The sequence below is a fragment of the Saimiri boliviensis genome, chromosome 5 (genome assembly GCF_048565385.1).
Source record: "Saimiri boliviensis isolate mSaiBol1 chromosome 5, mSaiBol1.pri, whole genome shotgun sequence".
NCBI lineage: Eukaryota > Metazoa > Chordata > Mammalia > Primates > Cebidae > Saimiri > Saimiri boliviensis.
In genome coordinates this window covers 32,894,588-32,911,431 of record NC_133453.1, presented here as the reverse complement: position 1 = coordinate 32,911,431, position 16,844 = coordinate 32,894,588, and the positions used below count along the sequence as shown (strand labels likewise).

The following is a 16,844-nucleotide window of genomic DNA, read 5'->3' as shown; positions in this document are numbered from 1 at the left end:
TTTATCTTGACATAGATGGGGCAAAAATTTTTTTAGAAACAGCCCTAAGATCTGCTCCAAATGTACTCTTGATGAAACACCAAATTAACCGTGCTGTTAGAAGGAAGAAGTGAGAAATTGAGGACAAATTTTCTAACATGTTCCCATATTTACAACATAGAACTTTTATTCAGTCCTCTTGAATCTGCCGTAATGAATAACCCCCCAAAAAACCACAGCTAACCAAATTAGTTCACTGGTTGAGTGGAGTTAGAATTAGCCATTTGATTGACCAAAGAACATTTGTCAAAAACAGCTCTTTGTTTTACCACATTTGATGTGTTGAGCTGGTGCCTAACAGTAATTGGCCATAGCATCACTTGCTACTTGGGATTGTTTTTGAAATGTGCTAGCAATAGCAGCAGATAGGAGAGTGGTTATATTTCTGTTTGGTAAGTTGAAGGAGGAGGGCATGTATATGATTCGTCTAAAATTTGAATCAGATTATTTAGGCACAGATTTTTTATTAAAAGTCTCAGACACAGCCTGGTTTTGTTCCACATGATGTGGAGAGATTCTACAATTTTGTATTCCCCAGTATCATTTCTGTATTGTTGTATTTATTTCCTTCATATTTATTATTTAAAACTTCTCTGAAGACTGTTAAAAGTTATTAAAATGGGTGTGTATCTATTTCAAAAATCATCTTTTCTATTCACCGAAAGTATCCCATCTTCTTCCTCTTTTTATATAGATTTAGCTTTGGAGTCAAACCCTTCTGACCATCCAAGGGCAAGCACAATTTTCCTGAGCAAATCTCAAACAGATGGTAAGACAATACTGTTTTTTCCTCCAAGGAAAAGACTGAAAACTTTTTCTGTTTTGTTGGATGTGTTATAGAAAGTATTTAGAAGAACTGGTATATTTAAAAATTTCTTTTCATATGTTCACTTATTTTAATATATGATATGCTTCCTTTAGTTGTGATTGTTTAGTAATAACATGTAGACCTTCTACTTACAGGTTTTGCCACATTTTTATCAACACAATTAATTGGCCACATGATTCAGTAACATGGATTATTTATTTATTTATTTATTTTGGGAGTTTTACTCTTGTTGCCCAGGCTGCAGTGCAATGGTGCAGTCTCGGCTCACTGCAGCCTCCGCTTCTCAGGTTCAAGCGATTCTCCTGCCTCAGTGTCCTGAATAGCTGGGATTACAGGCATGTGCTACCACACCTGGCTAATTTTGTATTTTAGAAACAGGGTTTCTCCATGTTGGTCAGGCTGTTCTTGGACTCCTGACCTCAGGGGATTTGCCTGCCTCTGCCTACCAAAGTGCTGGGATTACTGGTGTGAGCCACCGCACCTGGCCTTTTTTTTTTTTGAGAGGGAGTTTCACCCTTGTTGCCCAGGTTGGAGTGCAATAGTGAGGTCTCAAGTGATTCTCCTGCCTCAGCCTCCCAAGTAGCTGGGATTACAGGTACCTGCCACCATGCCTGGCTAATTTTTGTATTTTTAGTAGAGACAGGGTTTCACCATGTTGGCCAGGGTGGTCTCGAACTCCTGACCTCAGGTGATCTGCCCACCTCAGCCTCCCAAAGTGCTGGGATTACAGGTGTGAGCCACAGCACTCGGCCAGTATTATGGATTTATACTACTTCTCCATGCTTCTTTGACCTCTTTCCCTTGCTCTAAAAGAATACATTTTAAAGATGAATGGTAAGATTTAAGCTACAGCTTGGTTTCATTTGAACAAATCAAAAATATCAGTTCATATACAGGGATTAAATCTGTGATTTTGGCTTCCTTTTATAAATGCTCTAACCACATGAGCCTATCACATTCAAATTTATGCTACTCAGAACTTTTAAGCTATTAAAAGTTTTTCATCCTAATGTAATGTAAATGTAAACAAGCCCTATGGTGTTTCCCAGAAGGTTTAGCTTCAGCAAGTGAAACTCACGTACATTTTCCTTTCCTACTTGTTTTAGGATGAGAATCAGAACTGCCGTATCTTTCTGTACTCCTGTTTATCTTCCTTAACATTATGTTAAATCCTAATTTGTTTGTTAAAAAGCCGTACACAGCTAGGTTTTTCAGTTGATTTCAACAGCAAGAATACACGAAGTGAGAGTTCTACAATATTTGAAGTAATGCAGCACAACACAAAATGGGGGTTTCTAACCTGCATTTTCGAAGCTTGTGTGGACTTTGTCTTGCGCTGATCATTTCTGGTTAGAATAGTTGTATTTCTCAGTTTATTTCAGAGCCATAGGCCTGTCACATATATAGAGTGTGGAAGCAGTAAAAGAAAAGCTTCCATGTTCTCTCTTCAGTAGTAAGGAGTGTGTGCTTGTGATACTTGTCTAGCATCAAAGGAGGAGGCAGTAGAGGAAACAAAGCATGGCCCAAGTCCCTCTTGGAGCTTTTTTATTATTCTGGCCTTTGTTAAAATGATTTTGTGTACTAAAGATACCATGTTCAATTAGGTTAACACACTCATTTTAACATTTAAATTTAAGATAGTTTACTTTCCACTTGTTTAAAAGACCCATTTATTTTTTCAGTAACATATTAGAAGATGGCTAGTTAAGTGGTTCAGGATGCTTCTAGGGATTGTGATGCAGGTAGAGATTGGTACCTAGCCAGAAACTGGCTCTTAGAGCTGTCAGTTATTAGATCTTGATAATTAAAGTGAGCTACCTGTAAATGTAGAATTTAAACATACTACTGGATGATGGTTCAGATATGTAACAGGTAAACTTACTAGCTAAATTTCTCATTTACCCTAGTTTGTTTTTTCCTTTTCTTTTGTACTTAGGAATTCCTTCATTTGTATGTAATAGAATATCTCTTAGGTCAAAAAATTAAAACCAAGTTTTTAGATTTTATTTTATGAGATTCATCTTGCCAGATGATTTAAATGATGAGTTTTGTTAGAAATTATTTTTTAAAGTGAAATTTTATCTGATTTTATATATTGATAATTCATCAGATGATTAGCAACTACTTTTATTCTATGGCATTTGTATCAGAATTGATCAGTTAATTTTTTTTATTCTTAGTGCGAGAAAAGAGGAAGAGCAACCATTTAAACCATGTAAGTAAACAGTTGAAAAGTTAAGAAATTAAATAATTGATTTAAAAGTATGTCTGTCATGATTCAGTAAAAATATAATGGGACCCAATACTGTTACTATCGGCCTCTTTTTGTGGATTTTTAAAATCATTTTTATTTTCCTAAGAATCAAATGTATGCAGGAGAGTCTTTGACTTAATATGCTCTTTTTGTATGGGTTTCTGACATTTAAGTTAAATTTCGATAATTTGGTTGTGGTATAACTATCTGCCTTAATTATTTTTCCTTAATTTTTTAATCTTTTTAAAAATCAAGTAATAAAATTACTTGAGCACTCAATTTTTAGCACTATTATGTTGACTGCCTGTCATAGCAGGTGAAAGCTTAGCTTCCTCACTCCACCATTACCTTATTTTCTTCCTTCTATTTTTCCCACGTGTCACATTTTAAGTTAAATCAGTACTTCCTGTTTACATTATTATAATTATGCAGGTATTATTCACTGCTGAGTTATATAGTATTCTCACTGTCTTCCTTCTTTTGCATTCTTTGTTTCTCTTAAATATTTCTGAAATCTGAGCATATCTGCACTTCTCTTTTCCTAGCCTTTATTAGCTCACACAGCTAAATGCAATAAGTAACCCTTGACTGGTGTCGCTGCATTCATGTACTTTATTTTTTATGGAATTAATTTCCTGACTATATTCATTTGACTGTTTTCTAACAGCTATTTTTTCCCCTAAATGTTGTAGCATTTGCCACATGCGTATCAAGAATATTTTCCATCTACTAAAACATATCTGTTCTATTTTCTCTTGGTGACAACTTTCCTCAGCCTTTGGTCATCCTCCTCAAATATAGATGGGCTTTTCCTAAGCCTGGTCTGTGCCTATTTTCCTGGGATATCTCTATGAAGTCATCTGGGATCGCGCATAACTGTCCTCTTGTGTTGGGTTCTCTAAGTCCTAGATTCTGTGTTTCCCTCTATCTTGTTATCCTTCCTAGTTGTACTGGAGCACATTTTCCTGGGAAAGGGCCCGTAGACAGACATATTTAGAGATCTAGCCTGTCTGAAAACCTCTCCTATTTTTTTTTCTCTTTTTTGAGACAGAGTCTCTCTCTGTTGCCCAAGCTGGAGTGCAGTGGTATGATCTCAGCTCATTGCATCCTTAACCTACTGGATTCAAGTGATCCTCCCATCTCAGCTTTCCAAGTGACTGGGACTATAGGCATGTGCCACTATGCCCAGCTAATTTTTATATTTTTCCATAGAGATGGGGTTTCGCCATGTTGCTCAGGCTGATCTCGAACTCCTGGGCTCAAGTCATTCACCAGCATCGGCCTTTCAAAGTGTTGGGATTATAAGCATGAGACACTGCACTTGCCAAAGCTTCCTGTTTCTAAAGAGTATAAAATCCTAGGTTGAAACTAAATTTTATAGTTCTAAAGACATTTCTCTATTGTGTTCTCCTTATAGTATTTTTGAATCTGTTGCCATTGTGTGATACAGTACATGTAACCAGCTTTTACATTTCTCTGGAAGCTTTTTAGTGCCTTCTCTATCCCTAAGATCCTGAAATTTCATAATATGGCTTGCTATGGACCTTTTCTTTTTCTTTTTCTTTTTCTTTCTTTTTTTTTTTTTTTTTTTTTTTTTGAGACAGAGTCTTGCTCTGTCACCAGGCTGAAGTGCAGTGTCTCACTACAACCTCTGTCTCCTGGGTTCAAGCAGTTTTCCTGCCTCAGCCTCCCAAGTAATTGGGACTACAGACACCTGCCACCACGCCCGGCTAATTTTTTTTGTGTGTTTTTAGTGGAGATGGGGTTTCACCATGTTGGTCAGGATGATCTCGATCTGACCCTTGTGATCTGCCCGCCTTTGCCTCCCAAAGAGCTGGGCTCACAGCCGTGAGCCACCATGCCTGGCCTGGACCTTTTCTTTTTACTGGGACCAATAAGTCTGTAGACTATGCCTTCTAGAGAATTTTCTTGTTTCTTTGTTCCTTCTTTTTCCTGATACTCTTATTCAGATGCTGAGCTTCTTAGACCAGTGTTTCTGCATTGGTCTTTAATTCTCTTCCCCCATACTCCCCCTTTTTCTAGTTAGTCTTTTGTTCTAATTCTTGGGCATTCTTTTACTTTACGCTCTAACCCTTCTATTGAATCTTTTATCTTTTTGAGGGTGTTTTAAGAATTTTTTTAAAGTTTTCATTTGCTCCTGAATTTTCACCACTCCCATGTTTTTCTTTTTCCTATTGTTTTGCTCTCTCTTGTTGGAGGCTTCCCTCAAATGTGTGATAGTCCCTGGCTTTCTCTAATTAGAAGCACGACTTTTGTTAACTGATGGTTCTTACTGCAAGAATTTGGAGGCCAAGCCAGCCTTTAATTTAGGAGACCTCAGTCTGTTATCTGGTGGGTCTTTTCTCATTTTCTTTTCCCTTTTTCCTCTGCTCCTTCCTCTTTTCTCCTTTCCCTTGTCCTTTCTCCTGTCCTTTCCTTTGCTTTTCTTTCTGACTCTCACTCTGTCACCCAGACTAGAGTGCAGTGGCGTGATCTCAGCGCCCTCTGCCATGATGCAACTCTTCCTCCCAGGTTCAGGCAATTCTTGTGCCTTAGCCTCCGGAGTAGCTCAGATTACAGGTGTGTGCCACCATGCCTGGTGTTTTTTGTTTTTTGTTTTTGTTTAGTAGAGACAGGGTTTTGCTGTGTTAGCCAATCTAGTCTTGAACTCCTGGCCTCAAGTTCACCCACCTTGGCTTTCGAAAGTGCTGCGATTACAGGTATGAGCCACTGTGCCCGGCTGGGTGCATCTTTTCTGAGACTGTTCATTTCTTCAGAGAAGAATCTCCCAGTTTTCTACCTGGGGAATACCAGCATGGCTGCTCACTTTCCAGAAGGGGAGTTGGAAAAGAGAGGTGGAGTTCCCCTTCTCAGTGTATAGTTGTTTTTTTTTTTTCCCATTTCCCACATTTCAGTCCTAGTATCTCTGAGCCCAGAACCTTCTATATTCATTATAAGATGGGAGGACAGGTGGACCTTGGACTCCAACTACATATTTTCTTTTCTTTTTTTTTTTTTTTTTGAGACTGAGTTTCGCTCTTGTTACCCAGGCTGGAGTACAATGGCACGATCTTGGCTCACCACAACCTCCGCCTCCTGGATTCAGGCAATTCTCCTGCCTAAGCCTCCTGAGTAGCTGGTTTTACAGGCACCCACCACCATGCCCAGCTTATTTTTTGTATGTTTAGTAGAGATGGGGTTTCACCATGTTGACCAGGATGGTCTCGATCTCTTGACCTCGTGATCCACCCGCCTCGGCCTCCCAAAGTGCTGGGATTACAGGCTTGAGCCACCATGCCCGGCCTTGTTTTCAACTGATCTTGCTGGTTTTTGTGTTTCACTCTACCCTCCAAGGTACCATATGCCTCTCAGTTTGGAGCCTGCCTTGGGTTCTGCAAAACAAACTAATTTGATTGTTCCTGTTCCAGTCATTCTCTGTAGGCACTAAAGTTGCGCTTCCATATCAGTTACCACTCCTTTGTCTTTTTCATCTTTCAAGATTTATTAAAAATCATCTGCTGTGGCCAAGTGCAGTGGTTTATGCCTGTAATCCCAACACTTTGGGGAACTGAGGCAGTCAGTCACCTGAGGCCAGGAGTTTGAGACCAGCCTGGCCAACATGGTGAAACTCTGTCTCTTATAAAAAATATAAAAATTAGCTAGATGTGGTGGCACGTGCCTGTAATCCCAGCTACTTGGGAGGCTGAGGCAGGAGAATCGCCTGAACCTGGGAGGCAGAGGCTGCAGTGAGCCAAGATTGTGCCACTGCACTACAGCCTGGGCAACAGAGCAAGACTCTGTCTCAAAAATAAATAAATAATAAAATAAAACAAAAATTAAAAAATTATCTGCTGTCAGTCCTGTTGCTGGATCCTGTGTATAACCTTTATTTTATGTCTTTAATTCTAATGAAATTTCAAGAGAGCAAGGAAGTAAATTTGTGGTCAATCTTCTATGTTTAATCCAAATTTAGAACCTTTATTTAAAGTGTAAATCTTAAGTTTAAATTCAACATAACGATACTAATCCAGACACTTTTTAGTATACCTATAAACATATTACACTCTTCTACTAAGGCTTTAGGAATTGTATTCAAACTCTGTACCCTGTTATATTGTCCCATTAGTATGCAACATAGATGGAGGTGTTTTCATTAATGCAGTGTCAGAAATTTTTAGGTTAGTTAAAAGTCATTAATTCTTTTTTTTTTTTTTTTTTTTTTTTGAGACAGAGTGTCGCTCTTTTTACCCAGGCTGGAGTGCAATGGCACGATCTCGGCTCACCGCAACCTCCGCCTCCTGGGTTCAAGCAATTCTCCTGCCTCAGCCTCCTGAGTAGCTGGGACTACAGGCATGCGCCACCATGCCCAGCTAATTTTTTGTATTTTTAGTAGAGACGGGGTTTCACCATGTTGACCAGGATGGTCTCGATCTCTTGACCTCGTGATCCACCCGCCTCGGCCTCCCAAAGTGCTGGGATTACAGGCTTGAGCCACCGGCGCCCGGCCAAAAGTCATTAATTCTTAAACAAATCTAACCCTTGTAAAAAGGGAGAGAAAAAAATGAATTTCTGTTTTTTTTGTTTTTTGTTTTTTGTTTGGTTTTTAATGGATTAAAATAAGGCACAATGGGAAAAGTCAGTGGGTAGGTATGGGAGTTCAGCAGGTACTTCATCTTTGGTAAGGTTTGAATTGTGACTCAGTAGACTACTAGGTATGATTATTTTCTATCTTTGCTATTCTTCCTTAAGTCTACTTGGTACCCTTTCCCTTTCTTGTTAAAGATTGTCATTTGTGCTGACCAAATGAAGATCAATATACATTCTTTGTCCCTATTTTGTGACTACCTGAAATAACATCTGTGAACTTTCAGTAGTGTTTCCTGTTTGTATTTTCTTGTTTGTCAGTAGAGTTTGTTGAGGTTGTAAAGCAGCATTGGTAAGGGTTTAGCCATAAAGGATAATTGTTGAGTTTTCCAGCAAGATGATGGGGGGATTACCTGTTGGCAGCTATAATTGCTTTGCTCAGAAGCTTAATTCTGCCACCCTCTATAGTCTCAAGAGATATCGGGATGCTCTTGATAATAAAACATTTGAAAGTTGGTGTGTCTCATGCCATATATTGGTTAGCAGAGAGTTTTTGCATTCATTTTTTCCAGTCATTTTGAAATTTGGGAATTGCCTGGTGGAGAAATAAAAGACAGTAGAAATGGCATTTTCTGGAGAGTAACATTTCCCCATCAGCCCAGGCATACTCTAAACTCCTGCTTAAAGAGAGAGTAACTGACTTAAAGAGAGAGTCAGTTACTCTCTCTTTAAGCAGGAGTTTAGGGTATGCCTGGGCTGATGGGGAAATGTTCAGTATTTATTTGACTGGATCCAGCCAGTAAGCCATAAGTTGCTGGTTGACTGAGGAGCTCCCATAGGATTGAAAGACTACATTTAATTCAAAATTTCAAATGGTTTAGCACCAATATTTGCAAAGATAAATCAATATGCATCCATGATAGAAACTACCCTATGAACTAGGATGGGCTCATTGGCCTATGACTGTAATACTAGCACTTTGAGAGGCTTGAGCCCAGGAGTTTGAGACCAGCCTGGGCAACAAAGGGAGACCTAATACCTACAAAAAAATTTAGAAACTAGCCGGGTGTGGTGGTTCATGCCTGTAGTCCTAGATACTTGGGAGGCTGAAGTGGGAGGATTGCTTGAGCCCAAGAATTCAAGGCTGCCATGAGAATTGACTTTTGGTATGGTGTAGTATATACCATATTGCCCTCAAATAGTAGTGATCTTAAAAGATACCATCTTCCACTTTGTTGTTATTATTTGGAGATGGAGTCTTACTCTTTTACCCAAGTTGAAATGCAGTGGCACAATTTGGTTCACTATAACCTCCATCTCCTGGGTTCAAGCGATTCTCCTGCCTCAGCCTCCTGAGTAGCTGGGATGACAGGCACTAACCACCACATTTGGCTGATTTTTGTATTTTTAGTAGAGATGGGGTTTCTCCATGTTGGCCAGGCTGGTCTTGAACTCCTGACCTTAGGTGATCCACCTGCTTTGGCCTCCCAAAGTGCTGGAATTACAGGTGTGAGCCACTGTGCTCGATCCCCCCTTACACTTTGAAAGTATTTGGGTCAGTGTTCCTTTTTCATACTGTATTTTTTTCAGACAATAAAAGTATATGCATTAACACACATACACAGTTAATGTAAACTATATGCATTAAGTAGCTTAAGAAACATGGGTTTAGATATAGTTGAAACATTTCTAGCTTGAAGGAGAATTTGGTCTTTCAAATAATAATACTTTCCAAAAATAGAACATCTGGGACTTTTTGTTAGTAAGAATTAAGTGACTACAGTAAAAATGTTTGAAACAAAATCGTGTTATACTGTATGGATATTTCTGATTATTCACTGTTGGCAATTTTTTAATGCATACACTTTTAAAAGCAACAACTAGATCTCCCTGCCCTGTCTTTCATGTATACGTGGGGGATACTGATGGGAGAGTATATCAATATTGTTAAAACTATCATATTAATAGGAAGAAGGAAGGCTCATCTGAATTCGTTGCTTTTTTTTAAGTGTTAAAATTATTAGTATTCTGTGGTTTTCAAAAAAATGCTACTGTTACTTTCAACTATTCCGTGATTGGGATTTGGTTACTGACCTTATTTTTAAGGAAGAGAATTGTCTTAACATAGTCTAGGCTGTTTCAGTATTTGACTTATTGCACTTTTCCCAAATAAATGGATACTTCTAAAGTGTTTTAAAGATGGTTTATTTTCTAGAGGGCCCAAAAAGTTCATCGTTACCTCTCTGATGCAACTGCAGATAAATTCTGATTTGTGTCTGTAGTAGTGTTTACTTTCCAAATTGTAACTGATTTAAATAATTTGTCAAACACTTGTTGAATTCCTTAATTTGTCCCCATTCTGTGCTAAGCAGCCAGAAGTATGAGGAGGATGAGTCCTCCCTTCCCTGGAGAAGCTTACTTTCTTAGGAGGGGATACTCCACAAGCAGTTGGTATCGTGTAACAAGTGGTGAATTAGATGGATGAGTGTACCAAAAGGGAAATGTTTTGTGGTATGATTGGTGGCAAAGGGATCCCAGAAGGTAGATGGGGTTAGGCTTGTTGGGATATGAAGGAAAAACAAGGTATTCCAGGCAGAGCAGCATGAGTGAGGCAGGAAAGTGCCATGATGCCTGTCAGATAACTTACAGAATAAAATTAATAACATTTTGAAATGAATGGAGAGTGCTCTCTGAGGTTCTCATTTGAATAATGTAATGGCAGTCATTCTCATTTGAATAATATGGCAGTCTTATTTAAATATGAAGTGAAAGTTAAATTTCTAAAGTTGTTCTTGTCATCTTTTTTTTGGAATATTACTTTTTCTCCTCCACATAAAAAAACAGACCTTCTCACTTGTGGGTGATGGAGCAGCCCTGGCAGACAGTCTCTGACTGTGAACCACTTGTTTCTCACACTGTCTCCTGAAAGAATATATTTAGTAATAGTAACTTAGTAAATGTAGTGTTATTAGGCTTTCATTTACTGCAGTAAAATGCTCTCCTGCAAATGTGATTTGCAGGTATTACATTTTACTGTAGTAAATGAGTAATAGAAGAATCTCAGCTGCTTTTTATTGATTAAGAAAAAACACTGTACTCTTATTGTAAACTTTTTCCATTAATTTATACAGGGAATTTGTAACAGATGCTTGCCAGATTTGATTATAGGTACCACAAGAGCAGCATTTTATAACCCATTCTTCAAACATCTGTGGGAGAGCCTCCACTGGGTTTCCCATAGAGCTGCACATGATACCACACTCAGGCAGTTCATGGAGTATAAGAAATATCTTAATGCTTTATCATTTGCCATTTTAACCAAGGAAAAAAACACACTTTTATAGGTTTAACTTACTGTGACATTTTCTTCTATTTCCCTTCCCCTTCTTCAGGTATCTCCAGGGCAGCTTACTAAAAAGTATAGCTCATGCTCAACAATATTTCTAGATGACAGCACAGTCAGCCAGCCTAATCTTAGAACCACAGTAAAATGGTGAGTACAACTAGGCTGCCAAGGGCTGAGTGACAGACCCCCTTATGCTAAAAGCATCCCAGCCATCCTCGGTAATTTCAGCCATTTGATTGTCCTTTTCAGCAATCAGTTTAAGAAATTGGTATCAATTATATATTGATTTCAAGGACCTAAATATGAATTTTCATTTTCTGTTTCAATCTTAGGTTGCATGGTGGAAAGGAAAGCCAGTTAGTGAATAAATAGTCCCCGAAAAAGTGTAGCTATTTATTTAATGCATTTATGTTAAGATAGTGTTGAACATAAGAAGAAGGAGAGGTGCTTTTTATTGGATGTTTCTGGAAAAAACATTAGTTTGTTTTGAGTTACAGGCCTAAAGCTATGTGTACCATTTTGGAAACCACTCTTGGAAGAAGGAACAGCTTGTCCGCGACTGGCATCTTAGTGTACATGCATTTAAATTTTCCCTGTTGTGCATGAACACCTCTGGGGGACCATCTGAGATGCACCTTCAGAATGCCCTAAGATGAACCTTTCAAGTTTGTTTAAAAACTGCCACCACCACCAACAACCAACTCTATTGGGGTTGTCAGGAAACTATTTACATCTCCTTGGATTATGAGTGTTGATTTTCAGAACATAGTTCGGGAAGTGCTACACTAGAATATTAATGCCCTTATCCCTAATTTTACTTTTCAGTCTAAAAACATAACTAGCTTATAAACTTAATTTTGTTTCTAATGTACTAGCTTTTTTTTTTTTAGTTAATTCAATTGTCAGTAACTTCTATTTTAAAAGCAGCAAATTTATGCTCATAATAATGTCACATTCTTCTCTCACCTATAGCAGTAGTTGAGATCGAATTGTGTTTCAGCACAGACTAGACTCTGACTCTGTCTAAAGTCCTGAGTTTTGGCACCTACTGAGTAATCATTGAATGTATTCAGCTAAGATCCCAAATCCTTGAGTAAAAAGACCACTCCACTTGGCTAGAGTCCCGGGCATCTTTTGAAATTCAAAAGATGCTCATGTGTCAGTATAAGATTCAAAAGTAGTTTTAAAGATTAACCTTGCTCAAACAAGTATAATAGATACCATGCTTTTCCCCCTACTTTAGTCTAACTTTTAGAAATCTACTTTTGGAAGTACAGTAAGTTGTAATTTGTTCTCAGTAAATTTTAGAAATGATTATTTGGTATAATTCATTGTTGGTTGAATAAAAGTTTCAGTAATAGGGCAAACTGACTTGGAAAGATTTTGAAAACTATTTATTATGGCTTAATAGTGCATTATTCTCATGGGATGGGTGAGCTATATCATAATCACTTATGCAACTTTTTTTCAAAATGTATGTCTATAAACACATCTCACCTCCACTTTCCGTTGATCTCTAGGCAGTCGAGCCTTTTAGGAAAATGGAGAAGGCACTTGAGGCATAATTATAAGGATAAGCACATCCTAGATGATTCTGATCTTAACCCTAACTCAGTCATTCCCAAACTTTGCAGCACATTGGAATCATCACCAGGGGAACTTTAAAAACAATCCTCATGCCTGATGCAGTGGCTCACGCCTGTAATCCTATCCTAGCACTTTGGGAGGCCAAGGTGGGTAGATTGCCTGAGCTCAGGAGTTTGAGACCAGCCTGGGCAACACTGTGAAACCCCGTCTCTACTAAAATACAAAAAAATTAGCTGTAATCCCAGCTACTCGGCAGGCTGAGGCAGGAGAATCGCTTGAACCCAGGAGGCAGTTGTTGCAGTGAGCGGAGATTGGGCCATTGCACTCCAGCCTGGACGACAGAGTGAGACTCAGTCTCAAAAACAAAACTAAACAAAAACAAAAACAAAAACAAACAAAACCAATCCCTGGATCTCAAGTCATACCCAATGCGAATTAAATCAGAATGTCTCAACATGGAAGTTAGGCAGTTTTTAAAGCTCCTCAGGTGATTGCAGTGTGCAGAAAGTTTGAGAACCAATGCTTAATTGAGTGCAGGAGGATGAACTGCTTCTATTTGGTGGGACCTTGGGCAAGTCAGTTTTAAGCCTTGGTTCCCAGATCTATAAACTGGGTGTTGGATTAAATGTCGTGTAAGGTTCCATGGTCCTTTTCAGCATATAACTTCAAATTCTGTAATGTTAAAATCAATTTGGACATGAAACTGTTTGAAGCACTATAGAAGTATCCATCTTACATGCTAATAATGTTACAGGCTTTAAAAAGTGCTAACATTGTGTAGATTTACTTTTAAAATTCAGATTTGCCTTCCCTCAATTATTTTGAGCCTCAGTTTAGAGACTGAGGGCAAATGGAAGCATATAACTTACCTGAGACAACTCCTTGTTTCCTAATACACATCTGTGGGTAATTTAGGAATACAGTAACATATCTGAAGAGTCATGTCTGTTCACTAATACTGCATTTAAACCAATTTGGAAACCTTTGCTATTAATATTACACTTTGTAGTTTTATGCTGCATTGTTAGCACTGCTTATTTCAGAATAGCTACAACTATCATTGGTTTTGTGTGCACTTATTACTAACAAATTTTCTACTAATAATGATGCAAAATTGATCTTAAATAATTTTATTTGGTATAAAACACTTACTTTAAGGGGAAATAATGAAAAATGGGTGGGTAGGTGATAGTTAATCAACTGAAATGCAGAGTCTAATAACTTAAGCAAAAAAAGAAAAACTGAATGGCTTAAATTTAAGCATGTATACCAACAGGCAGAACTTGTATAAGATGAAAGGTTCTATAGGCAGAAGAGCAAATGGAGATATATAGGTAATGATTTATATATTATAATAATCAACAGAAACATGTATTTTAACAGCGTATTAGCATTTTGATTCACGTTTTTGCTGAAAGGAACTAAAACAAGGGGAAAGTACCCATGTGGTACTGTTCTGAACTAGAGGATTTCAGGGCCGCTGGGAGGGTTCCTCCCTTCCCCCATTTAAAAAATGTCTTCAGGCCTAACGATAAAATCAGTTGTTAAAATAATTTTTTTTTCCCTTCACAGTGTGACCTTAGCAATATATTACCACATAAAGAACAGGTGAGCTCCTTTAAAACCTGTCTTGTTATTCCAGATAATTACTTTGCATGATGTCAAGTTCAGTATTAGGTCATAACTATAGACATCATAAGTTGTACAGTGCTATTACAGTATTGACCTGAATCATTTATGGGTTTTTTGGTCCCTAAGACTGTTTTAACTCTTAAGTTACTGAGGATCCCAAAGAGTATTTATGTTGATTATATTAATATTTATTGTATTAGAAATTGAAGTTGAGAATTTTAAAACAACACTATTTTTAGTTTTAGTTTCTCAACCTTGGCACTGTTGATATTTTGAGCTAGGTAAGTGTTTGTTGTGGGGACTGTCCTGTGCATTGTAGGATATTTAACAGCTGTCCCAGGTTGTGACAATAGAGATAACCCCTGACTGAGAATCATATTGTTAATATAAATAACATTTTTTCAATAACTTTCTTTTCCAGCAACAAAGTTGCATAAAATGTGTGTCATATATTTATATGTTTGCAAATCTCTAATGTCAGCTTAATAGAAAACAACTGGATTCTCAACTCTGTCTTTGCAATTAGTTTTTTTTTTTTTTTTAATTTCAACTTTTATTTTAGATACAGTGAGTACATGTGTAGGTTTGTTACATGGTTAATATTGCACCCTGGTAGTGAGCTGTAGTTTTTTTTTTGAAGTGATGAGAAGATGGCCTAGCCTCTTACAAATATATAGTTGGTAAAAGGTATATTTTTAAAGCTTTCAGATGGTTCTGGGTATTCTTAATTTTTAATTTTTATTTATTTGGTTCTTTCTGAGATGGAGTCTTGCTCTGTTGCCCAGGCTGGAGTGCAGTGGTACAATCTCAGCTCACTGCAACCTTCGGTACAAGTGATTCTCCCGTCTCAGCCTCTCAAGTAGCTGAGATTACAGGTGCATGCCACTACTCCTGGCTAATTTTTGTATTTTTAGTAGAGACGGGGTTTCACCATGTTGCCCAGGCTCATCTCAAACTCCTCAGCTCAGGCAATCCTAACGTCTTGGCCTCCCAAAATGCTGGGATTACAGACGTGAGTCATCATGCCTGGCCTGGTTCACGTTTCTTGATAATGTCAAAAGCTCGCTTTTGTTAGTATCACTACTGATTGTACTAAATAGTCTTTAAGTATTGAGAAGCTGTCAAGATCATGGTATAAGGTACAAGTTTCTCCAAATCCTGGTTTTCAGCTTAAAAGCTTGAATTTTATCATTGGCAACAAATAGTTATTTTTCTTTCTTTTTTTTTGAGATGGAGTTTTGCTCTTGTTGCCCAGGCTGGAGTGCAGTGCACGATCTTGGCTCACTACAACCTCTGCCTCCCAGATTCAAGCGATTCTTCTGCCTCAGCCTCCCGAGTGGCTGGGATTACAGGCGTGCACCACCATGACTGGCTAATTTTGTTTTTAGTAGAGACGGGGTTTCACCATGTTGGACAGGCTGGTTTTGAACTCCTGACCTCAAGTGATCCACCTGTCTCGGCCTCCCAAAGTGCTGGGATTACAGGCGTGAGCCACCGCACCACCCAATAGTTATTTTTCTTGAAATGACAGGCTCACTTCATTATTTTTTAAATTTTTATTTATTTATCTTTTTTTTTTTTTTTTGAGACGGAGTTTCGCTCTTGTTACCCAGGCTGGAGTGCAATGGCGCAATCTCGGCTCACCGCAACCTCCGCCTCCTGGGTTCAGGCAATCCTCCTGTCTCAGCCTCCTGAGTAGCTGGGATTACAGGCACGCGCCACCATGCCCAGCTAATTTTTTGTATTTTTAGTAGAGACGGGGTTTCACCATGTTGACCGGGATGGTCTCGATCTCTTGACCTCGTGATCCACCCGCCTCGGCCTCCCAAAGTGCTGGGATTACAGGCTTGAGCCACCGCGCCCGGCCTTATTTATCTTTTGAGATTGACTCTCACTGTGTCACCCAGGCTGGAGTGCAATGGTGCCATCTTGGCTCATTGTAATGTCTGCCTTCTGTGTTCAAGTGATTCTCCTGCCTCAGTCTCCCGAGTAGCTGAGACTGCAGGTGCCCATCACCATGGTTGGCTAATTTTTGTCTTAGTAGAGACAGGGTTTCACCATGTTGGCCAAGCTGGTCTTGAACTTCTGACTTCTAGTGATCCACCTGTGTCGGCCTTCCAAGGTGCTGGGATTACAGGCATGAGCCACTGCGCCTGGCCACTTCATTCATTTTTGCGAATGATAGTTGTACTTGCAAGTAAGAATGTTACTCTGTGGAAAAAAAAAAAAAATGGCTTGTTCAGCTTACAGTTAAATCACAAGTGCTTTTTCTTAACACATCTATGCCTCATTGGCAGAAGTACTTTATGTAAACTTTCCACTTACTCAGAATAGTAAAAAGAAAGGTCAAGATTTAATAATACAATTAATTTTTACTACTTCATCAAGGATATTCTTTTTTTTTTTTTTTTTTTTTTTTTTTTTTTTTTTTAAACTAGAGAGGGGGTTTCTCTGTGTTGGTCAGGCTGGTCTTGAACTCCCAACCTCAGGTGATCCGCCCGCCTCAGCCTTCCAAAGTGCTGGGATTACAGGCGTGAGCCACCGCGCCAGGCCCGTCAAGGATATTCTTTTAA

At 38.5% G+C, this 16,844-nt stretch overlaps 1 protein-coding gene across 2 annotated transcripts in view; it reads left to right on the top strand.

Moving 5' to 3' along the window:
- Positions 1 to 16,844, top strand: part of CCNYL1 (cyclin Y like 1) — a 46,898-nt gene that overhangs the window by 13,965 nt on the left and 16,089 nt on the right. The window contains exons 2-5 of one of the 2 annotated variants that reach the window (XM_010336395.3): positions 734 to 808; positions 3,049 to 3,083; positions 11,099 to 11,199; positions 14,212 to 14,247. In XM_010336395.3, the coding sequence (XP_010334697.1) occupies positions 734 to 808; positions 3,049 to 3,083; positions 11,099 to 11,199; positions 14,212 to 14,247 (247 nt within the window). The remainder of the gene's footprint in view (positions 1 to 733; positions 809 to 3,048; positions 3,084 to 11,098; positions 11,200 to 14,211; positions 14,248 to 16,844) is intronic. The other variant, XM_074399154.1, reaches the window with a different exon arrangement.